Source organism: Protopterus annectens, chromosome 11.part0, assembly GCF_019279795.1.
Source record: "Protopterus annectens isolate FY-2018-M chromosome 11.part0, PAN1.0, whole genome shotgun sequence".
Lineage (NCBI taxonomy): Eukaryota > Metazoa > Chordata > Ceratodontiformes > Protopteridae > Protopterus > Protopterus annectens.
Window position 1 is genome coordinate 1393407613 of NC_056745.1, and position 26163 is coordinate 1393433775.

Genomic DNA, 26163 nt, shown 5'->3' on the forward strand with positions numbered 1-26163 from the left:
GAGGAAAGCACCAGCACTAGAAATACAAAAGCTGCTAGAAAAAAAAATCTAGGAGTTCCCACCAGACCAGATAAATTCCAGAATTTACTCAAGATTCTTTTTAGTGCCAAGAAAACAGGGCCATGGCAGTGGGAGCAAGTCAGTTGAGACTGCAGGGATTCCTAGTGTTTCCATACTTAGACGACTGGCTCATTACCACCCCGAAGAGCATCTGCTAATAAAAGCAAGGAATCATGTACTCTGGACTTATTCCTAACTTGGAATAATCATAAGCTACAACAAGTCTCAGTTACAACTTACTCAGACATTGGAATTCATAGGAACGATATTCAACACAACACCAGTAGTAGCTTCTCTTCCTCTCAAGGTCACAGGTCAAGAAAATAATTTGCAGCACCAAAATTTCAGCTCAGCTGATCCTACAAGCCTGAGTAAGTGTCAGTGACCATAATTCTAGTTCTTTAGCAAGATTTCACATGAAATTTCTTCAATGGATATAAGCGACAGTGGTAAATTCTTTATCATCATATGTCAGCAAAAATAATAATGATTCAGGCATGCAGGAGATACCTTTGGTGGTGAAATCGATTATGTCAGGTTCTACAAGACTGTACTTTCATCCTCCTTCAGCCCAAGGCTATAGTAACCATGGGCACTTCCCATATTGGGGGGGGGGCACTTCCTGGGGAAAACAGCCCAAGGCACTTGGACCCCCAAAGAGGCCAATATGCATAACAATGTCCTAGAGATGACAGTGGTGCTGTTAACATTGCAGGTATTCCAAGACACTCTCCCTTTCTGGACAATTGTGATTCAGACAGACATCAGTAGTTTGGTACATCAGCAAACAAGGGGGAACCATGTTTACCCCTCGTGTTGAGAAGCCCTCAAAGTGTGGCAGTGAGCAATCTCTTCCAACTGCTTTCTGATAGCAAATTCCAGGGAAATCCAACGTGATAGTAGACAAACTGAACAGATTCATTCTACTAACCCATGAGTTGTCTCTCAAGAAGAAAGTGACAAATATAATTTTCCATCAATGGCACCAGCCTTGCTGTGATCTTTTTACATTTCCCCTAAACAAGTGCAGCAACTTCTCTGCCCGATCCCTCCACTGGGGGAATCACTGAAGGATAGTCTAATCCATGATTGGCCCCTCTGTCTTCTCTTTGCCTACCCTCCAACTCCCCGGAATCCTAAATTCCTACAGAAAGCTGCCTGGATGAAGAATAAAGTAATCCTCATTGCACCTCACTAGCCTCAACATATTTGGTTCCCCTTCCTTTGGCCTCATCTGATTTACCCACATTAGAATCTGGATCCAAATCCAGATCTCTTGTCTCACCCAACAGGCATGATACATCCGGATATCTCAAACAGCATGGTCTCTCCATTTCCTTTAGTAGCTGGACAGCCGATGCTCTCTGTTCACAAGATACGTTTGTCTTCCCATAAGGCCTCTACCAGAAAATTTTACAGAAGCAAATGGAAAAGGTTCATCTTTTGGGCACAGCAGATACACATTGATCCTTTGCCAGCCCTTATACAAAGTGTTCTCGAATTTTTGGCATCAAGTTTTAATGAAGGAGCTAGCTCCTTGACACTTAGAGTTCAGTTAGCAGCAATTTCCAATTTCCATACTGGATCTGGAAATTCTTCTTTGATTTCATCTAAGCTTTCTAAAGCCTTTTTGACAGGCACCTCCTTCTGAGACCCCCCCGTATAAAGATCCTACTCCACCGTGGGGTTTAAATTTGGTGCTGCAGTCCCTAATTCATTCTCCCTTTGAACCAGCAGCTAAATGTTATCTTAAATTCCTGACCTAGAAAATTATCTTTCTAGTGGCCTTTACCTCTAAACCTCCCTATTTGACTTTTCATAAGGCCAGAGTAACTTTGAGTACAAATGCTTCTTTCCTTCCTGAGGTGGTGTCAGAAAACAGTATTAATCAGTCCATTAACTTACCAGTCTTTTCATAATTACATATGCTTCATTTATTAGATGTCCACATGTAGTTACATTTTTATCTCTATACTAGGAAAGATATTAGAAAAACAGATCAGTTATTCCTATCATTTGCAGATTGTAAATTAGGAAAATCGGTTGCAAAAGTGACTTTAGCCAAATGTCTGACGGTGTGTTTACCATTTATCTATAATAGGTTGGGTCTGTCCTTACCAAGACCTTTAAAAGTCCATTCCACTAGGTCCATGTCAACTTCTTCAGTGTTTCTTGCTAGGGCTTCCATGAATGACATGTGTACAGCTGCAACTTGGGCTAATCCTCATACCTTTATTACCTATTACAAACTGGGTCTGGTCTTAGGTGTAGATCAGCTTTTGGCTCAACTGTGCTCAGGAATACCCTTTCTTAGAGTCCACTCGGCGATTTAGGTAGCTGGGAACTCTGTCCCATATGTTGAAGATAGAATAACAATTGACAGCCTCATATAAAGAAGTTATGTACTTACCATAATGTTCCATCTGTGATGTCTGTTTTCATTCTTCCTCAACTTCTCACCCTCCAACCCCCAACCATGATGTTTCATGGTGAATTTTTGGAAGAATGAGCATGTATAATGACATCGTTGTCCTTCCTATTGAACCCCAGATACGGTATGCACTGTTACAATATTTATAGTACTTTTACCTGGTGGTGCAGCAGTTATCGTTGTCGCCTCACAGCAAGAGATTCTCCAGTTCGATTCTCGGCTGGAGCACCTTCTGTGTGGAGTCTGCATGTCCTCCCCACGGTCGAGTGACGTTTAAAGACATGCAAGTAGGTGTGTTCATGAATGGGTGTGCCTTCTTTGAAGGTTGGTCATCGGGCTGGCACTTCGGCAGCGTAAACATCCACTACCAATCATTAGTGAACCGAAGTTCCACTGTGGCGACCCATAACCAGGAAAAGCCGAAAGACATTAGTTTTTTTACCTTTATAAAACAGCAAACATTATCTGAGGTATGTTAGGGGTTGGTGCATTATGGGTAGGGAAGGGGCTCGAGAGCTTTTGGGTGATCACAAGCTATAGTAACAGCCAAGTCAGATTGGAGGATCGGATCCAAACCTGTATGTTGAGGAAAAATGAAAATGGACAACAGAGATGGAACTAGGTGCTACAACATAACCATGGCATTGTGCTAAAATCCAAGATACCTTACATGCTTGTTAACTTATGTACACATGCACATCTTGGTGGCCTGCACAATGCCGCTTGTTGCCATTTGACTTGACTGGTGACATTTAGTTACATATTATGTGTACAGTATGGCATGGGTATTTATTATGCATTGTCCGGTGTATTTTGACTGCCATAATACATTGGATGGCATTCCTGTTATTCACTGTGTTGTATTTGGTCACATCTGTGTTACAGCACACACTAGACTAGATCATGTATACCATTGACACAGGACATGGGTTATGGCTTTGCTGTACTTGTGCACTTATTTACTATCACATCCATTCTTCAGATGTCCTGTGTTGCTATCTTTGATCACACACACACACACACACACACACACACACACACATCCACATCAGGGGAACAGCACCTTTATGATATCCATGAGAAGGGTGGTTCCCCTTTATTTGTAGTATTATAGGGTACTGCCTTTTCTCATCTTTATGAGAGGCCGATTTCTATACAGAACCCAGTATTTTGTGATTGTGTCTGGGATGCAGCTGCATTGTCATGAATGTGAATTTGTGTGCTAGGGATTAACTGACTGGTATATTTCTCAAAGACTTCTACAGTACATTGCTATTATATTTGTCAGTAGTATATTTTATGGCAGTCATTATGGTGTATGGCTTACTTTGTCTTATAAATACAGTGAAGACATTATGAGCCCAGCAGTAAATGCATAAGTTCCTTGTATACATTACTGTCTTTAAATTACTAAAATATCTGGTTATTTAATGTGCCTTTGGGGTCTTGGTATGTACTATGCACTATGCACTGTGCACCATTGTTTCTACATCCCATCTCGTATATGTCTGTCAGTGTAGAAACCCATTTTGCTGGCTTTAAGTACTTGTTCATACCTGGCTTCATCATGGCTCTTAAGTTTCAGATAATAACAAGCTGAACTAGACCTGAAGTGTGATCTCCACTTGAAACAAATCCTACCCACCTCATTAGACATGTACTCCAAGAGGAGCACTTAGGTGATTTAATCATACCTGATAAACAACATTATTGTTCTAAAGGAGCAGATAACGTTACTGGTATTGTACAGCAATCTTTTGGTATGAGGGAAATTGATAGAAAGTGGTATTTACTCGTGTGATGAATTTACTGACTTTAAATATACATATCAACAAAGGGATTCTTATTTAATAGCATTTTAGTAAAAATTAATGTGACATTTTGTAAACTGGATCATTTTTGTCTGAAGGGCATGAGGAGCACTCTGTGTAAGAATAAAACCTCTCTGAGGTATTTTAAAAAGTAGTAAGCATAACGTACATGCTGCCTACATTAAATATAATGCAGCTAATTGGGTAGTAATATTTAATCTACTTTGGGTGGCATCATAGGTAGTTTGCAGCTAGCAGAAGAAGATGCATTACAATCAGGCAAATGAAAGAAAATTATAGAATAATCACTTTACTATTTTAAAGAGGAGCAATGTAATGAACTTAACAGAAAATTCTGACTTACATCATCTTTTTAATTAGTCTTTTAATTGGACTAAAGTGTTTATTGACTAAAAGATCAAAAGGCAGGTTTTTATTGCTACTTATATGTGAGTTATTTAAAATGTCTGGTATTAATGGATTTAAAATATCTGCCTTCAAAGTTTTTCATTTAGTAAGTTGCTCTGGAACTGTATGAATGTTATTTTTCATAATTCTTTATGATGCAAATTTGCATTTGAGTTATTTTCATCTGTAGTTCAATATATCCAACTGTGTATACATACTTCTATATAGAATTATTTTCTTAGCAATTATTTTGTGTAATGCCTGCCCTTTTGGTCTATATTATGGCTAAAAAGCATGAAAATAATGACTTTTCTTAAACCCTTAACTAATCAATAAATACTACAAAATGCTTTGCTTAGAATGGGGATGGTGCCAGACATCCTTCCCATTGTCAGTGTTGATAGAGATCTGATGAGAGCATTAATCTGTCCACATAGATATTGCACAATAATGCATATCTGAAAAAGTAGCAAGTTCCTTGTGGTGAATTATTGAATTTATGCCAAGGACCTTTGATAACAATAGGAGTTGCAATCAGTGGCTGCATTTATTACTGCTATTACTTATACCTGAGCAGAAAAACGGGTATGCAGCATAGTTTCAACAAGAACTGCCTTGGCATATTTGTCTGTGTTTGTGTATGTGTATATATATATATATATATATATATATATATATATATATATATATATATATATAGCCATTGAATTATTATTCCCCATTGTAGGGATATCTAAAGAACCACGCACTAATCAGGACTCTGTTTACATGCAGAATAATGCACCAACTGTGCCAGTGCTTTAAAGTAAATAAATTAAACTTTGTGTACCATCCATAGGCAGGTATCTTAGTTCAGTATTTAATCAAACATTAAACTCCATGCTGAGAAAAGTCATTGAAGAAGATGACAAGAAACTGTGTCCAGGTAATACCACACTTCCTCCTGCCATTAGAGAAGTGCCCAGACCTCCACAGGGTTCAGTTCTTTAAAGATGTTATGTCATACACCCCTCATGGACTCTTAGATATGGCCAGAGAGACTTAGGAGGAAGAAAATACTTATTTAAAGATGTCACAGAGCACTATACCAACTTTGAAGATGGGTTGAAGTTGGTAATGACCATCTTATTGAAGCACATGGAAAGAACTCAAGCTACACAACAAGGAGTGTATAAGAAAAATACGAGGATCATGGAATTCACTACTTAGCACAGGCTGCACCATGCATTTTATCATGCATAACCTTTCTTTTAGGTTAACTTAATGGCAGTCAGTTTGGAACTTTTGTTCCTGTTAAGGAAAACTTCAATATTTGAAGATGTACATAGTTTTGTTTGTTAGTATTAAGTTAATAGGTTTTAAGGAGTACTGGCAGTGTTTTTTTTTTTTTTTTTAGGGCTTTCAATAAAACAAAAAGATCTGACGTAGGCTCAAATGGCTATGACAAGAAAAAATAGTATAAAAGTTCAACCTGCCAAGCAGTGTGTGCATGTAACACAAACTCTGGAACTAGACATTTAACAAAAAAAAGTTTTATACATAAGTGGGAATAATAGCTTTTAAATTTAACAATGCCTTCTGTAATGTCTTTAAATGTCAAAGGTCTCCCAAATAAACACAAAAAAGAGAGTAGTGAACTATTAAAAAATGTGGAGTGCAAATAACTGTGTTACAGGCGGCACACTTAGAACTGAACATGTGAATTTGATAACGTTTTCAGGATGGTTATTCAGTGGAATACCTGGGACAAAGGAAAAGAGTACTTCTATTAATTTCAAGAGGAGCTCCAATAGTAATAGAAGTGGATAAAAAAGATAATGGCAGATTTGTAGTGCTGGCAAGGGAGGAGGATTACACTGGCATGTATTTATATTCAAGCTAAAACTGCTATAATTAAGCTTAAGAAAATTCTGGGAGAAATAATCAGTTTTCGGCAAGAAATATTACTTATAGGTGGGGATTGGAATGTGACTTGCAGCAGTGAAGATGTATCTGGGGGCCCCAAAAGGGAAAGAATAAAAAAGGAGGACAGATTTTTGAAGAAATTTATGAAAGTATTTTGCATGGATGATGTGAATTCAGTAATAGGAGTTTGGAGTGAATTCCTATATTATTCCCCAAGATATAAAAACTGGGCTAGGCTAGACAGAATTTACATTTCACATGAACATGTGCATTTAATTGATGGTCTTGATATGTTAAAAACCCAGGATGATGAAGTAAAAATTAAACACTGCTGCTTTTCCCACCTATCTTTTGAAAAGAGAGGAATTTAAGGAATGGGTAGTGTAGAATATTCAGAAGTTTAGAGAGGATAGAAATTTGTTCTGAAAATATAGCTAGGGAGTGGGTAAAAATAAGGTTCTGATGAAGTCTGGTCTTACGCAGATAAAAGCGCTTAACCTTCAGTAAATTTTGGCTGCACTGAGGTCTTCTCTCCTGGTGGTTCATTTTTATTTGGTGTTCAAAGTCTTTTGGGATAAAAATATGGCAGACTTTAAAAATGGGGTGGAAATAAAAGAAAGTGAGCTATGGTTAAGAGGAAACAAAAATTATTTAGAGGGACTGACAAATGTTAATGTATTGCAGAATAGGGGGATCTCACAGGAAAAAAAGAGAGGATCAAATGCAGAATGCTAAGCAAAAAATAAGGGATTACCTTGATAAAAATGCTCAAGTTTAGAAAGATTGCTGTTAAGCAATTGTTGTTTGATAACACTAGGGCATAAAAACATTTAGCATAAAAACTCAGGCAACAGAAAGTAGAAAAGGCTATTGCCAAGAGAGCTCATAAGAAGGAAGGTAACGAGATCCTGTAGAGGTACTATAAATATTTAGGAAATTCTGTGAAAGTCTGTATAAAGCAGAGAAGCATGAAAATCAAGAAAAGATGCAAATGGAAATGTTTATGGAAGAATTAAATAAGCCAAGATGTGTGGTAGATGAGGCTCAGTTACTAATGGTTAAAATAGGAGGAGATGAGATAAAAATTGTGATGTATAACTGATCTACAGGAAAGTGCCCAGGAATAGATGGTATTCCTGTGGATGTCTGGAAGCTAGGAAGAAAAAACAGACAAAGATCTGGAAGGTTTTGTTTAACGGTAACTTAAGAGGAGGAAAAGTACCAACATCCTGGAAGAAAGCAGTGGTAGCTATAATACCTATAGAAGGTAAGGATCCATCAGATCCAGTTATATACAGGCTCATTTCAGTACTAAATCATGATTATAAAGTGTTCATTTCTATAATGGCAAACGTGATGCCAAAATTGATAGAGATCAATGTGGTTTTGTGGAGGAAAGGCAGACATTATTAACAGAACATTGATAATTCAGAAGGAAGCATAATGTAAGGAAATACCATTGTTGTTGGTGGGTTTTGATGCAGGGAAAGCATTTCACAGAATAAGCTGGGATTTTATGAGCAGGGCAATGGAAGTATTTGCATTTCCTGCAAAAAATTATAAGGTCGATTAGGAAGATATACGAGGGATAGGAGGCGAACATTAAAGTGGGAGGGGTCTTTTCTGATAATTTCTGCTTGAGCAGAGGAACCAGGCAAGGGTGTCCTCTTTCCCCTGTTATTTGCATTATATTTTGAACCATTGGCAAAGAAAATAAGGGACTCATAAGCTGAAGGATATAATTGGTATAGAAAAGCTGGCTTGGTTTGCAGATGATATTATTTTATACTTGACAAAACAGGTATAAAATAAATCTTGAACATTTTGAGATGATTTCAGATCTTTTCCGGATACAAAATTCATGAAGCTAAAACAAAGGCAGTAGCGTTAAATTATGTACCCACACACAAATTGGTTCAGCAACATCCTTATTTATGGGGACATGATAAAATGAATTTTTTAGGAGTATGGATTAAAAATTATTCTGGTGTGCTAGCTAAGGATATATGGGAAGAGACTAAACAAAAGATAATACAAAAACTGAGAAAATGGAAGCTTAAGATACAAGCAGTCAAAATGTTTTTAGTCCCTTTAGTCTAATACACAGGTCAGGCATACCTTAATCAACCAGAGCAGAAGTTGTGGATTGCAATTAATAAAGAGTTGATGTACTTTATCTGAGCGGGAATGACAGCAAGAGTCAAGTGGGACAAGCTAATCCTTCCATTAGAACAGGGCAGATTGGAACTACCCAATTTGAAGGGGTATTACAGAGCTCCACAGTTAAGGCTCATATACGTAGCTTAGCAGAAAACTATAATTCAAAGTGGAAAGAGATGATGTTGAAACAGGGGGGAAGCTTCCAAAAATGAGGAGAGACTGATTTTGGATGCTGGCCTTTGTGGAGAATAACCATAATCATACAGAATATTATATCCATAAAGGAGCAGAAAGTATTCTAAGAACTAAGCCAACATGGGGATGGAGAAAGGAGATTCTACCAATAGGAATGACTGCAATTAGGGATATAGACAATAGTCAAGTGGGGGCTGGAATTTATTGGAGAAAACTAGCAAATGAACCAAGGTATTGGGAGAAAATAACTAGAAAGGGGATATGATAAAATGGAAAGATGCCAAGAATTTATTTGGACTGCAGGTTAGAGATCGCCTTCCCTATCAAGGATTGATATCAGTGTATAGGTAAAGAGAAAGAAATAGCGAGGTCCTAAATGAAATACCAGCACTGGTAGAGTTTTTAGTCGAATCTAGAAGATAAGCTGCCATTAAAAAGGAATCATTAGTAGAGCATATCAAATATTGCATGATAACTGTAAGAATCAATCAGAGGAGGTTAGAAAGGATTGGGAAGAGAGATTGGATAAGCAAATCACAAAGAAACAATGAGAGGAAATATGTATGTATTCCAAATGTGCAACAGAATCTAGAAGATTTAGGATTTTTGCTTGGAAAGGTTTACATAAATATTTCTATACCCCAAGTAGATTCCAGAGAATGTTTCCTCAGGTAGACAACAAATTATGGAGGTGTGACTGGGAAGAAATAGGTAATTAGGAATATATTTTCTGGGAGTGCAGTGAGTTGGGGGACTTAAAGGACTCACTGCGGGATGCACTGTTGGAGATGCTAGATGGTCAGATTGGTGTGATGAGTGAGATTATTTTTCTGAGCTATGATATAGAATCAGAATTGCCTAGACATGGTAAGGCCTTGATGTCTTTAATTATGGTAGCTACCAAAAAAGCAATTACTAGAAAATGGAAATCAAAATCTAATTGAACTGTGTTAGAAGTATTGAGTATAGTAAGAGAAATAAAATAACTGGAATTGAGATCTTTAGAAAAAGGTAGGAGCAAACCACATAGGGAATAAATGGGAATTGTGGAAACAATACATACAGGGGAGGAATGAGGTTTAAAAGAAGGCAAGACTTAAGTGAACTATGTTATGTTTGAAAATGATTGGGTAGATTATAAGTGATGTATAATGTTTGCAACTGGGAGTGTCACTATGCTTTGTGATGTAAAATGCTTGCAAATACGATTGTGTCAGTGTGGTTTGTTTTAATTTATATAAATGTACGATTGCTTATGTTGTAAGTGATGGTTTAATAAAGATGTTTCTTGTTTAAAAAAAAGGGCCAGGAACTGAATAGTTTATGTAATGTTGCTTAGGTTATATGATATATAGAAATATATGTGAAGCATAATGTTTGTTAATTTTAACTTGTTAATATAGTTTGATTACTTTTATATAAGTGTAAATGTGGCTATGTCACAAGCGATAATTCATTAAAGGTATTAAAAGAAAAAAAAAAGACCATGGATTTCGAAGCTGGAGACCTGATGTTGGTTTTGTCCCCTCCACAGAAAACACATTTTCTGCTAAATTGCAGCATCCATTATAAAAAGAAAAATTAAATTGTATGAGCTACATTGATAAATAGACCACTGGATATATATCATATTATACCATGACCCCCCCCCCATTAATATTCCAAAACGTGCACGCTGATTGGTCAGCGTGCACGTTGTAAATCGACTTATACTAATGGAAAAAGGTCCGGTCGCCCGGACTTTTTCCATTAGTATAACTCTTTTGTAAAACACTGTCTCGCTATGTTAAACTCCTTTAACATAGCGACACAGTGTGTAAAAAGCAACGGAGATCTTGCTTTCTCTGTTGCTTTTTTTTTTTAAACCTGTCTCGCTATGTTAAATGGGTTTAACATAGCGAGACAGCTTTAAAATAAGCTTCGCCCTCGTGACCAAACCACGCCAACCATGGGTAAATCCAGCATTACCCACACCCAGGCATGGGTTATTGCTATATTAATGTCCTAAAACCATGAAAAGAAGCACAAACTTCAGGTGAACTTTGTAGTTTAGCAACAATAACTGTAAGATCTGGTGAATGAAGAAAACTGACTTCTTTGCCTGCAATTCTGGTAGACAACCCACTAAGTTACAGAATCAAAAAAAGTAAGAGAGGTTTCTGTTAAGAGACCGAGAACTGTTTGCAGAACTACCTGGCAGAATAAAGCTGTTCAATACCAATTTGACATCATTACATGGCAAAAGGTTAACTTAAGTTCTTAAGAGAATAGCAGACTATAGAGAAAAGGCTGTGCAATATGGCATACAGAAATGGCTTAACATGAGGAAACAGTTTTCACACAGCAAGTAGATCAGTCCCATAATATTCCCAAAAGCTGGTGGTAGGAGTGCTGAACGTCATATTTGAAATTTGCTGTCTATTCAGTACCTAGTGTTGAAGAACTCCTAGAAAGACAAAAAAATGTAAGATTACTGATCACATTAGCTCTTCCAAAGGGATACTGACAAATCTCTCGTACAGCTGAAGCCAGAACAGATATTTTCAACACCAGAGAGCCTATTCCAGCATACTGTCTTTCCTTATGGAATGTATAGTGCCCCTTCAGCCTTTCCAAGTTTAATGGACAGGATCTAGAAAATACATGTCAGATATGCTGCCTCATACCCAGACAGTGTAGTAATACACCATGAAACAGACCAGGAATCAGCACCTCCAAACAAAAACGTTTTATTAGCATATCAGATTAATTATTTTAGTGCCTCGGCTAAAAATAGCCTTTACAGAGTAAATGCATCTCTACAATAAACCTCTTTTATACTAAATTTGCTACAGTCATTCAATTGAAAAAAACAATTATACAATATTATAATCAATTATTCACTCAAACAATTTTCATTCTTAAAAAAATATGCTTATTATATAAAACTTTTCCAACTGCACTCCTTGTTCATACCCTAAGGTTGGAGTGTATTGTATTTTAATATAAAAATAGATTATTTTTTTCTTAAAAAAATACTTTATTCTGTCTTCACTCAAAAAATCTGATTTAATTTGCTCCAAGACTGCCACTTGTAAACCATTCAAACTACCATGGTGCACTTTATTAAAATGTTCTGCTATTGGCTAATTGTTTTATTATTTTCAGCATCCCTAATATGTTCCTTAACGCTTTCACGTAGACTTCTTTAGCTTTCTCCTATGTAATAACTCTCACAAGGGCACCTAAGTGCATAACTCACACCTACACTTTTACATGAAAAGGAACCTTGTATATGACATTTTTTTCCATTGATTATATTAAAAGTCCCTATTACATATTTACAGACAGTACAACTTCCACAAGGTTTAGTACCTGCTATTACCACTTCCTTTTCTCTATTTTCCACTGGTTTCTTAAAAGTCCCATGTACCAAAAAATCTTTGAGGTTACGTCTGCTCTGATAAGAAAATCTTAGCTTAACATCTCTAAGGGGGACTACCTCCCTTTTAACTACATTCCAATAATCTCTTAATAATTTTTTAGGGATGAATCTGCCGCTGGGCCAAAGGACTGGAAATGTTATGGAAATGGATAAAACGATTTTGGTGACCAGTAGTTCCTTGGACAATTTATCCCAAGCGATAAACAAATGGGAAAGAACAGACTACGTTCTCCATCTAATCCGTTTGCCACAGTGGGTAAGCAAATGGTACTTTCTTCTAAGCCTGCTATTCAGGAACTATGCATACAAATTGAAAAATTTAAATTCAAAGAGACTGCAGTTTACTATAATTTATTAAGTTTTAAGAGATACCAGGAGCTCAAGATAAAACCTCTGGGGCTCCAGGCAATTAAGAATCCATCCACCCCCCTTTAATCTGTCAGAGGAGCAAGAACAAGTATTTTATGACAGATGGGTAGTTAAGAAACATATTAGGGATATTAAAAATAAAACAATTAGCCCAATAGCAGAACATTTTAATAAAGTGCACCATGGTAGTTTGGTTTACAAGTGACAGTCTTGGAGCAAATTAAATCAGATTTTTTGAGTGAAGACACTATAAAGTATTTTTTAAGAAAAAAAATCTATTTTTATATTAAAATACAATACACTCCAACCTAAGGGTATGAACAAAGAGTGTAATTGGAAAAGTTTTATATAAGCATATATATTTTTAAGAATGAACATTTTTTAGTGAATGATATTGTATAATTGTTTTTTCAATTGAATGAATGACTGTAGCAAATTTAGTATAAAAGAGGTTTATTGTACAGATGCATTTACTCTGTAAAGGCTATTTTTTTAGCTGAGGCACTAAGAGAGTTAATCTGGTGTGCTAATAAAACATTTTTGTTTGGAGGTGCTGATTCTTGGTCTGTTTCTTGGTGGAATACCACTTTTCTTTTTTTCTGTGGTTTTGTAGTGTAGTAATACACTCAAAAAGGTGCAGGCTGATGGACATTCTTATACAAGCCAGATTTATTGAAGTGCATCCAAGAGCAAATTAGACATGTAAAAGTACAATATTTTGGTTGTCATTGGTAAGGGGATTGTTAGATCACCGAAAAAAAAAACATGAAGCTGGAAGAGAAACTGGCATACTCCTGGCAGCAAGAAGCATGTAACTCTATGTTTAGGGTTAGCTGGGTAATGCCAAGAATGTATAATCCATTTTGAATCAGTACTTGCCCTGTTACAGATTTGATCAAGGGAAAGGTGCCTCTCAAAGTGAAGCTGAGATTAGAAACAGATGATGAGTTTAATCTTTTAAAGTGAATACCTTGTTCAGAACCTCTACTGGCATCTTCAGGTTTCAGTAGGCCTTTCATAATAAATACTGCTATATCAGAGATAGACCTGGAGGCAGTACTCACAGGCCTTTGGTGAGGAAGAACATCCAGTATGTTTTCAGGCTCAAAAATTGAGTAAAGCAGAAACCAGTATTCCACTGCTGAGAGGGAATACTTGTCACATGGGCATTATCATCAATAAATTGCTGTTTTCTTGCATGATGATTTTAGTGTAGTTATAGACTATGCCTCACTGTTGTGGCTAAATAAACAAGATGGAAACACAAAACTCTGCAGGTGGCACTTTCTTTGCAACCTTTTAGATTCAAGTGAAGCAGAGATCAGGCTCAACTAGTCTAATGCAAATGGCCCCTATCCAGGACTCGCAGCCCATCTGGTGGGATTGCAACCAGTGGTGTTAAGTTGGGATGGTCAGTGTTATACAGTGTGATGAGGACACAGAGCTGTCACTTTAAGTACTCCATTTATTTTTTTTATGCTAGTCCAGTGGCCTAGAGGGATAAAGCCCCTTATATGGCCCAGTCGATATTGGTTCAGTTAGTGGCCTGAGCAGCTGACTGACTGAGCAGTATGGAGGGATGAGTGGGAGGGGATTCTTCGATGATGCTCCCTTAGGGGAGACATGATCTAAAGAAGGGCATTGCCTTTGGATGTAATTGATGCGAGTGGAAGGTGTGGCAGGGAATGCATAAGGCACATTAAAAACAAAAAAAATCCCCCTAGGACCTGAAGCAAAGACAGATGAGCCCCCATGATGCCGTTAGAATCCACGGGTCTATATTAGAAGAATGAACATTTGAAATGTTGATGCGTCTTTGTCGACACATATTTAGCAAACTGTATAATAAGCAAAAGCTCTAAAGGTCTAAAAAGTTAAGTTCGAATTATAGTTGGCCAACAGATGCAAATCAGTGTGTGAAGTAACCACGTCTGTATTCATATTTTACTTTATCGCAAATGAAGGGAATAAATTGAGACTAGTGAATATTTATGTTAGTAAATGTTTATAGCTACTTTACTGGCTGTACGATATATAGAATTATAGAAGTTTATTTTTAATTCTTTCATAATTATATTCACTTAACATAGTTATAAAAGGCAGTTTACTAGGAAGTAGTTATGTGATACATATGTGCTACAGACCAAAATGGGTAATGCAACGCTGTTTTACCCTGGAATCGTGGGTGAATATTACCAAACAGTTAAGTTACAAAAGAGCAGGGATATCCTATATGTAGACGGGTACCTTTTTAACTTAGAAATAGCAATGAAAGATAAGAGGTACTGGTGTTGTAGATTAAAATTAAAAGAAAAATGCAAAGGTAGGACAGTAACTAGAAAATATGTTTGTGGAAATTTATTAATGAAATGCATGGGTGCCGGAGCCATATAGCCAAGGGGAGGGGGAGCCCCCCAAATACACTTTTACAGCTGCAAGACCTGTCGGAAAAAAATAATGAAGTGGAGTTTTCACGCTAACGTGGATTCACATGCAGAAGTTAAAATAACTAAACTAGCTGTTCTTGTTCTCTTATTGCTCTGTGTTAGAGGAGTGCTGCTGCCGCTGTTCTGTCGGTGCTGCCAGAGCCATGCCAGTAAGGAGAATTTTGTTCTTTTATTTGCAGGAGTTATGCTGCACCCTGTGTGTGTGTGTGTGTGTGTGTGTGTGTGTGTGTGTGTGTGTGTGTGTGTGTGTGTGTGTGTGTAAAATGCCCCAGTTAGGTACACTTGGTGGTTAGTGTTACTCAGGCTCAAACAAGAGCCTGAATTCTTTACCCATACAACCACTTGTGATTCAGGGAGTTGAGTCCATAGCTCTCAACTGTCCAGATTTTCGCAGAATATTTGACTCATGCTTTTGGTCTGTTCCTCTTAAAGTTTGTGTTTTTCTGGCAAATCTGTGAGAACTGAATTCACTAGATAATGATACCCTTTAAGTTTCAGTCTTTCTATCTTTCAGGAAACACATGGTAACACAAAACACTTTATATGTTAAGTTGTCAATCTCGTCTTCATTCTTGCTGGATGGGTTCAGAGCCGAACCTCGGCTCCGACTCGGCCACTTACTAAAGCTCGAGAGCTAATTTTACCAGCTCGAGGCAACCTGATATCCCATGATGCTAGGCGATAACTACCCAGATCTCGTTTGCCGCTTTCGCTGACTAGGTGCGTTTTACCGGCTCTTGGTAAGTGTTGGGATTTTATTACTTAAAAGTTGCCTTTGTACTTAGCCTTCCCACCCCTTTCTTCATTTAGCTTAGCTTAATGGTTATATTACACCCTTTTTCCCATTAGTGCTATTTTTTTTCCCTTTTATCCAATTTATTTTCCCCTTCCCCCTAGGTTAGGCCTTAGGCCTGCTCCTTTCCTAGTGCCTGACAGGGATTCTGTGCTGTGTCTGTGGTGCGCTTGTGTATCCCTGTTTTACCAGTTTGTTTGGATTGGGCTTGTGTGTGTTTTTTACATTTGTGCCCTTTTACTTCGACAGCACTATGTCGAAGGACACAAAGGTCTCAGGCTTCAAGAAGTGTGACTCGTGCTGTCAGAAGATGTCTCTGACAGATGGTCACACTTCTTGTGTTTACTGCCTGGGACCCCTGCATCTGCAGGACTCTTGTTCTGTGTGCCATGCATTCAGCCCAAGAGTCCTGCAGGAGCGCAGGAACAAATTAATCTTAAGGGGCTTATTAAAGCCCGAGGGCTCCCCGCTTAAGTCTGTCCCGGGGAAGCCCTCGAAGCCAGCCAAACCGTCGGCTCAGAGTCCCATGCCTTCGGCTGCTGGCTCACCGTCTGTGGCAACATCGGCTCCGGCTTCCAGCATCGGCTCCACACGGCGCCGATACCGCTGAGCCTCTACTTTCACTGTCGGTTCCGGCTGGAGCCGGCGTATCTTTGGCTCCTTCGGCTCCATCCATCTCCAGGAAAAGGTCCAGATCCCCATCTTTGGAATCGATACATTCGGCTCCAGGGTCACCCTTGCTCTCGGAGCGGAGCCATCGGAGCCGTTCTTCTTGGTCATCCAGGCTTTCCGACCATGACCTTGAGAGAGTGGTCAGTAGACTGTTAAAGTCTCAGGCACTGGCCCAAATGCTTCATAGCCCGTCTCATCAGACAGTGGCTATTTCAACTCCACCTACTATTCCTCCTTTGACTCTCCCTCACAGTTCGGAGCCGGAGCTCCTCGGAGCCATGACTGTTGTGGCGTCGGAGCCGATACCTCCCCCTTCGGCTCCGTCGTCCTCTGCTCCGATCTCCTCCTTGATACTTTCATTGGAGGGATCCGGGCGCCGGGTCTCTCTCGCCGGCTCCGAGGGGGCGAGTGGCACCGGACCCTTGTCCGACCCCATTCTCCCTCTCGGAGCATCGGCACTCATGAGCTCGGCCCCGACATCGGCTTTGGAGCCGTCCCTGTCGGTGCGGCCTGGGGTTCCTACTTTTTCGGAGCGGGAGCCCTCTGGCCTGTCTGATAGGGGAGCCTTTGAGTTGATGAGCGTACTAGCCCCAGGGCATGGTCAACAGTCAGCTCCATCAGCTCCTCCCACTACAGTGCCTGCTGACGTCTCTTCCCACTCTCTTGCTCCCGGACCCAGAGATCCAACGCCTCAGGTTTCCCCACTGCGAATATCTTCCTCTTCCGAGGCTTCTCCTGACCCATCAGGTGAACCTCCACGCAAGAGGACATGTAAGAGGAAGCATGTGGACTCCCCTGAGTCCATTACATCCGATACCGACTTGAATGAGTCGGAAGGATCCCCAAGGTCCCCCTCTGAGGATGTCTCTTTCTCAGACATCCTTGAAATCCTGAAACAGAGGGGGAACTGGTCTTCTCTTAATCCTTCTGAGGACGGGTTGGTTTACCTGGAGGCGTTTGGTTCTCGACCCTCCACCTCCTGGGTGTCTCCGCCTTTCGACCCCCTTATGGACGTGGTGGCACGGAAGGCGTGGACAGCCCCAGATTCGGTGGAACCCACCCCACGGAGGCCTTCTAAATTTATTATGGCTCCAGCTGATAGGCAATTTTTAACAAAAGATGTCCCGGTTGATGCCATGGTGGTGGCTGCAGCCACCAAGAAGGAACTAGCCGATCCTTCAGTACCTATCCATCCTCCTAACAAGGATTCTAGGACTATGGATAGGTACGGCAAGCGGATGTTTTCTTCAGCGACCTTTGCCATGCGGTCGCTGAATTACTTGTCACTTCAACCACCTTCACAGAGATGTTCTCAAAGAGTTGGGTGAAGTTTTACAGGATCCGTCAGCTGCTGGGTCCCAAGATAAAATCAGCTCACAGCTAGGAACCCTAAACTCCATTAACTCCTCCATGTGGCTCATTTCCTATGCAGCTGATGGAGCGAGTAGGGCTGCAGGCACAGGTGTGGCCTTAAGGCGTCACGCCTGGATGCGGCTTTGTAATTTTGCACACCCCTTCAAGGCGTCCTTCACTAATTCCCCCTTTGATGGTTCGACGTTGTTCGGGCCTCAAGTGAAAGACACCTTGACCAGATGCGAACAAGATGGCAAGACTCTTTCTGCCGTAGGAGTCTGTTTCTCCACCCCTTCCAGACCATATCCTAAGGGTCAAAAGGGTGGAAAGATGTGGTTCCGCAAATCATGAGGAGTCACGCCTGACGCAAGAGGTCATTTTACCCCCAGAGGCAGAGGGGGTAACAACAACAGACGCCACCCAAGAGGCAGAGGGGGTCCGCAGAATCAGGGTAGCAGAGAGTCTCTCTCTGACAAACCCTTCCAACATCCCTGAGATGTTGCCCGACTGTCCACCTTCGGAGGCAGTCGGGGGAAGTTTGTCGCTGTACCCAAAAGCCTGGCTCTCCCTCACTTTAGACAAATGGGTACAGTCGGTTATATCCAAGGGTTACAAAATTCCCTTTATCCAAACCCCAACTCAACAAAAGGGAACCCTTCCAGACGTTCCACCCAGTCTAAGGGAACAAGCAGTGCTAGAAATATCAAAACTACTAGCAAAAAGAGCCATCCAGCCAGTCCCAGCAGACCAAATAGGATCCGGAGTTTACTCAAAGTTCTTTTTGGTAACAAAAAAAAAACAGGGGACTGGAGACCAATATTAGATCTCAGCAAACTAAACAAGTTTGTAAAAAAGACAAGATTCCGGATGGTCACGCTACAGTCCATTCTACCCTTTCTGGGCCAGGACAATTGGATGTGCTCCGTGGACCTTCAGGATGTGTACTATCACATCAAAATTCACAGGTGCTCCAGAAGGTTTCTCCGCTTTCGGCTGGGGGCCAGTCACTACCAATTCAGAGCCCTGCTCTTTGGTCTCACTACAGCCCCCAGAGTGTTCACCAAATGTATGGCAGCGGTTACGGCTCACCTGAGGTGTCAAGGATTCCAGGTGTTTCCATATCTAGACGACTGGCTCCTCACCGCCACCACCAGGCATCAACTTCTTCAGGCCAGAGATTACACCATTCACATTTGCAGAGGGCTAGGAATCTCTAAATTTCGAAAAGTCTGCCTTGTCACTGTTACTTTTCACAACATGCTCTCTAGATACTCCTCCATCTTCCCTTCACTATTACTTCTCCTCTCCTTATCTTACTTACACTATCTCTCCCAGCCTACTATTTGCTTCAACTCCCATTCCTTTCATATAACTAACCACCACAATTCACCTCCACTACAATCTTACTCTCCCATTTCTTCCTATCTTTATCACTCAGACAACCTTCTTCTTTTTCGTTTCAAACTTATCCCCCATCACACAATCCCAATTCCTATAGGAACTAGCAAATCCCTACATTTCACAATAAACCCCAATCTCACAACCCTGCTGTCTATTAACCTAAACTATTACATACAACACCTGATCAGTACTCTCTTATCAGGTGACATCTATCCCAACCCAGGCCCTGCCAATATAACCACCACAATTAAATCCTTACTATTCACTTCCTTAAACTCACAAAGTATCGTTAACAAAGTCCCCAACCTTCATGCTTGGCTTATACACAACAAACCTGACTTTTTAACTATTTCTGAAACCTGGTTGAAACCACATATTAAGGACTCTGAAGTAGTTCCCCCAAACTACTCCATCATAAGAAAAGACAGACCTCTCAAAAAAGGTGGAGGAGTAGCCCTTATATATTCCTCCTCCCTAGTAGTTTCCCCCTACAACAAACCTATCCCACACTTCAACAACGCTGAACTTCTCCTTACTATATTTCAAATCAATAACCACAAACAAATATGTATAGCTTCCCTCTATATCCCTCCAGGTGACAATATTTCTACACTTGAACTTATCCTTTCTTGGCTATCCAGTAACATTAGTAATGAAACCATGATCCTAGGAGACGTAAACATTAACTGGGCCCTTATCCAAGCTCCTTCAAACAACACTAATATCAACCTCTACCATTTCTCACAACTGATCAACTTGCCAACTCACCCAGCCAAAAACCCCTCTAATGGGAGTATACTGGACTGGATCCTAGTCTCCCACCCCCACTACTTCACCAAAAGTGGCATCCTTCCTGACCCACTAGGCGACCACTTACCCACCGACTTCCAACTAACCTTCAACGGACCCACAACTTCATTACTATCTGCAACCAAAAAAACTTCAACCCTATAACCTTTTCAAACTCACTAAATGCAGTAAACTGGGCTTGTCTAAAAACATTACCTCTAGACAACGCAGTCTCATACTTCAACTCTACATTCTTAAAATTACTTGACTCCCAAGCTCAACTACAGACTAAGAGAATAAAAACTAAATCAGCCCCTTGGCTATCTAAAACTACTCTATCTTTCATGAGACAAAGAGTCAAAGTGTGGGCACGCTACCAAAAACATAAGACAACCCCACTCCTCAACGAATACAAACTGCTCCGCAATAAAGCTTAAAAACTTATCTCTTTTGATCGACAAAACTATTTTTCCACACTCCAAAACCGAAACAAAAACAACCCTCAAAAATTCTGGAAAGGAATCTCCACTCTCCTCCACCCCAGCAAACCAGATACTCCTACCCCAGATCCAAATGCTCCAGAACTAGGTTTAGCCACCCAATTTAATTCCTTCTTTATTGACTCTATTTCAAAACTAACCTCCTCATTCTCTACCTCCTCCCAATCCACCAATTCCTCTACCCCCTCTTCCACACAAATTCTATCCTCACCCATACAACCCCAAAATTCAACACCACCCGACTGCACTATCTTCACTTTAAATCCCATTCCTACAACTACTATTAAGAAACTCCTCCAGAAATTGAAATCATGTACCAATGCTCCTGATAATATCCCTTCTTACTTTCTTAACATTGCTGCCAAAAGTCTGGCCTACCCTATTAGCATCCTAATTAACCGCTCCCTACTAGAAGGCACAGTTCCCCAAATTTGGAAACAAGCCTTTATTATACCATTACACAAAGGAGGTAACAATAATAACACTACCAATTTTAGACCCATAGCCATCCTGTCCCCCATTTCGAAAATCCTTGAGAAATGTGTGCAAATCCAACTCCTTCCTCATCTCCTAGACAACAACCTTATAACCCCCACGCAGCATGGCTTCAGACCTAATCATAGCACCATGACTGCCCTTCTCTCTTTCCTTGAAATAGTAAATAAAGCCCGAGACTCTGGACAAATTGTTTCCACCTTACTCCTTGATCTTTCCAAAGCCTTCATTACTATCTCTCACAGCCTGCTCTTAACTAAACTCTCCAAACTCTACCTATCCTCCTCCTCTCTGAACTGGTTCTCTAGCTATCTATCCAACAGAAATCAAGCTGTAAAATGGAAAAAAGCAACTTCCTCCTTCCTAAGCACCCCTACCGGAGTTCCACAAGGCTCCATATTGGGCCCTCTTCTATTCAACATCTTTATTAATGACTTCCACAAATCTATCCCTTTCTCTAGCATTATCCAATATGCAGATGACTCTACTATCATCTGCTCCGCCTCTTCTATCTCCACCCTACAAAAACTTACTCAAGACACCTTCTCTTCCACTGAGCAATGGATGCTTTGCAATCATCTAGCTCTCAATGCCACCAAGACCAAATTAATGTTATTTACTCCCTCCAAACTCCCTCCCCCCAACATAAACTTACTCTTAGTTACCAGCCAAAATAACTCTCCTCTTGAAATAGTGTCAGAGACCAAACTTCTTGGGGTCCACATTGACAACCAACTAAAATTTAATTCCCACCTACAAAAGAACATCAAAAAAACACATCAAAAACTTGGCATGCTATATAGACAAAATGCCTACCTCACACCTACCACTAAAATCACTCTAGCTTCTTCCTTCCTCATTCCCTCCCTCCTCTATGGTGCCCCACTACTTACTAATCTTCAGTGCTCCTTAAAAAAACAGCTCACCTCTTGCTATAACAAAATAGCTAGATTCGCTACCACCCATAAGTCTTCCACTCACCACTGTCTCTCCCTCCATAAACTAAAATGGTTAGAACTTCCCAACTATCTTGCTTATACTCTAACTCTAGCCCACAAGCTTATTCTAAACCCCTCCAACTGTTCCTCCCTCTCCTCTGCCTTTAAAATGCACCATCCAAATAGAGTTCTAAGGTCTAATAATCAAAATCTTCTAGAGGTCCACAAACCGAATCATCCCCCAGGCAAAAACCTCCTTTCCTTCAGCCTTGCTCGCCTCTGGAATTCCCTACCACCAAACATCCGCACTACCTCTAACCACTCTACCTTCAAGAAATCACTTTTCTTACACCTAGAATCTCAATGGGAATGCTCTTGTACACACCCCACATAACCAACTCTACCTTTCCCTGTACTAACATTCTACTCTATTCATCTACTATGTTCGTTCATTAAAATGCATTTATGTTTTGCTTTTATTCCTTCATTAGCCTGTACCAAGATTGTCACTGTCAAATGTTAAGTACATTTATGTTTTGCTTATGTTCTTTTATAGTATGTACCTATATATTTACTGTCAATGTTATTGTAAATTTATTTTCTTTTTTGGAGCTTTTCTCCCCAGGACTCCATTGAAAACGGGTTCTTCAGTGGCCCAATGGACTATCCTGGTAAACCAACTGCAATAAATAAATAAATAAATAAATTGTCGCCTTGTCAATCTATTACCTTTATAGGTGCCAACTTGGACACTGTGCAGCTCTCAGCAAAGCTAACAGATCAAAGGGTCTTAGATATCCAAAACTATGTCCATGTTATGCTTCAGAGCGACAGAATTCAGGCCAGGTATGTCCTGAAAGTATTGGGGCTCATGGCGGCCGCCATCACACTTCTTCCTCTTGCCCGCTTTTACATGCGTCTTCTATAGTGGATGCTTTTCGCCCATTGGTCTTTCCAACAACTCCCTATGCACGACAAGATCATGGTAACTCCAATTTGCAAAAATCATCTGTCTTGGTGGATGTGGTCCCCTCAAGTCCATCAAGGCAGACTCTTTATTCCTCCCTCCCCGGTCATCACGGTCACATCGGACGCCTCCCTGATCGGGGGGGGGCATTTTCAGGGCAGGCCAGTCCATGGCACATGGCAACCTTTCGAATGCCACCTGCACATAAATGTCCTGGAGATGAGAGCAGTACTTTTGACGTTGCAAGCCCTCCAAGACTCTCTTCCCCTGGAGACTATTGCAATCCGAACGGACAATATGTCCGTAGTGTGGTATATCAACAAGCAGGGCGGAACCGAGTCCTATCCCCTGTGTCGAGAAGCACTCAGACTTTGGCAATGGGTGATCTCTTCTCAGCGGTTTCTGATAGCAACGCATATCCCCGGGAAGTCCAACATCATAGCGGACAGGTTGAGCAGAGCTATCCTCATGCCATACGAGTGGTCTCTCAAACAATCTGTGACGGAAGAGATTTTTCAGAAGTGGGGCCTTACTTGCTGCGATCTTTTTGCTACACCTCAAAACAGAAAATGCCCTGACTTCTTCACCCTCTTCCCCCTTCCAGGCCATCCCCCCAGAGACGCTCTAGTCCACGATTGGCCTCGGGGACTTCTTACTTTCCACCCCTTCCGTTAATATCACAGGTAATTCAGAAAGCAACCGCCTTGAGAGCCAAGATGATTCTCATTGCCCCTTATTGGCCTCGACAGATATGGTTTCGGTTCCTGCATCGTTATCTCTTGGAGCAGCCTTGGCATCTGGATCCAGTGCCAGATCTTTTGGCCCATCAGTCGGGGGAGCTGCACCAATCCCTCCATTCTTTCAACCTCACTGTTTGGTTGCTCCACTTCCGTCCCTAGCCAGGCTTCCTATGATTTCAAATCCCGTCCGGGATATTATAGTAGCTTCCCTTAAATTTTCCACCAGAAGGATCTACACTAGTAAATGGCAACGTTTTTCCTTCTGGACAAAGGCTAGAAATATAGATCCGTTCACTGCTCCAATTCACTCTGTCTTGGATTTCCTAGCTGAAATTTTTCATTCAGGATCTTCATCCTCCACAGTAAAAGTTCAGTTGGCAGCCATTTCAAATTTTCACATAGGTCTGTTGGACTGCAGCATCATGTCCCATAAGCTTTGCAAAGCATTCCTTAGAGGTGTCTTTTTACTCAAACCCCCGATCAAAGATCCTCCACCACAATGGGATCTAAACCTAGTTTTAACATCCTTGATTCTACCTCCCTTTGAACCTGCGGGTTCCTGTTCATTGAAATTACTTTCCTGGAAAACACTCTTCCTGGTCGCTGTTACATCTGCTAGGAGAGTATCTGAACTTCATGCCCTCTGCATTCGTCCTCCTTACTTAGTCTTCCACAAAGACAGAGTTTCTCTAAGAATGAACCCCTCTTTCATACCCAAGGTGGCTTCGCAGACAAATTTAAATCAATCAATTGACCTCCCAGTTTTCTTCCCTAATCATTCGAACAGGGCGGAGCAAAAACTGCATTGTCTGGATGTTCATCGTCAGCTCCGATATTATTTGGACAGAACTAAACAAATCAGGAAATCTGATCAACTCTTTTTATCTTATGCAGAAAATAGGAAAGGCCTTCCAGTATCCAAGGTAACCCTGTCTAGGTGGCTCTCTTCTCTGATCACGTATACTTACCAACTCAGAGGTAAAGAATTGCCTTTCCGGCCAAGAGCCCATTCAGCCAGGGCGCTAGCCACATCAACAGCCTTTCAAGCTAGACTACCAATAGACACTGTTTGTGCGGCAGCCACATGGGCTTCTCCTCATACCTTTGTTTCGCATTACAAATTGGACATGGCCTACAGAAACAGGGCAAATTTTGGTTCCACCGTTCTCAAGAGTCTGTTCCAATGAGCCACCCAGGATGAAGGTGCTAGGGACGCGGTCCCATCCAGCAAGAATGAAGGCGAGATTGACAACTTAACATTGAGAAGTTATGTACCTACCATAACGTTCCATGTTAGTTGTCTTCTCTCGCCTTCTTTCTTGCGTCCCGCCTACCATCCCCCTAGCCTGGACAGACCGAGAAGATTTCCCCTTCTTTGAAGGGTCCTGATCTTGCACTTTCAGCCAAATAGCTTGTCCTAGGGTAACTACAGCTTAGATAGCGATCCTTTCGGGGTTATCCTTTTCCTCCTCCTCTCCAGTTGGAGGACTATATTGCCTAAGGTTGTTTCAGCTACCAAACGAGATCTGGGTAGTTATCGCCTAGCATCATGGGATATAGGGTTGCCTCGAGCCGGTAAAATTAGCTCTCGAGCTTTAGTAAGTGGCCGAGTCGGAGCCGAGGTTCGGCTCCGAACCCATCCAGCAAGAAAGAAGGCGAGAGAAGACAACTAACATGGAACGTTATGGTAGGTACATAACTTCTCATTTAGCAACTTTCTAAGATTATACAAGTAATATTTAAAATGTGTCCCTGGTTTTGGGCCTTTGACCCCCCCCCCCCAAATAGATTTTGGCTTTTTCCAGATTTCTTGTGCTGCGAAGTTGAGAGATTTAGTTGTGTCAAGTGGATTTTACAAGGAGCTGAGAGCTTCAAGGGTAGTTAGTAACATAACAGATAGTGTACTTGCTTTCGATGCAGAAGGCTGTGGGTTCTACTTCCACAGTATGCAGATGGATCGCTAACACTGTACTGTGTTGTACTTTAAAGGGAGTGGATGCTGCAGTCCTATAAATGTCCTCCTTTGGAGAAGTTACCTAGTAGCTATGTTTCTGTTATCAGTTTGGCATACATTCCCCATTGCAAAATTACTAGCTTATCATTTTTTTTAATGTAACATGAACAATTTATTCTTCAAGGGCAACAGGCACTTTATTTGTAGATGAAACAATGAAATATAAAGTTGTTTGTTAGCAGCAACCTCTTCCTTAGTTACAGATGCCTTTAATGTGGAATTATTTAGATGACTTCTGCAGAGACTTTGCATATTTACTGATACTGGTGGATTGTAATGACAGAAGTTTGA

At 40.7% G+C, this 26163-nt stretch overlaps 1 protein-coding gene across 3 annotated transcripts in view; it reads left to right on the plus strand.

Annotated features, from left to right (window-relative positions):
- Positions 1-26163, plus strand: part of ZNF277 (zinc finger protein 277) — a 708300-nt gene that overhangs the window by 604819 nt on the left and 77318 nt on the right. Inside the window, exon 11 of one of the 3 annotated variants that reach the window (XM_044088678.1) lies at positions 12496-12650. The exons of the other annotated variants lie outside the window; for them this stretch is intronic. Within the exon in view, the coding sequence (XP_043944613.1) occupies positions 12496-12650 (155 nt within the window). The remainder of the gene's footprint in view (positions 1-12495; positions 12651-26163) is intronic. 3 annotated transcript variants of the gene reach the window in all.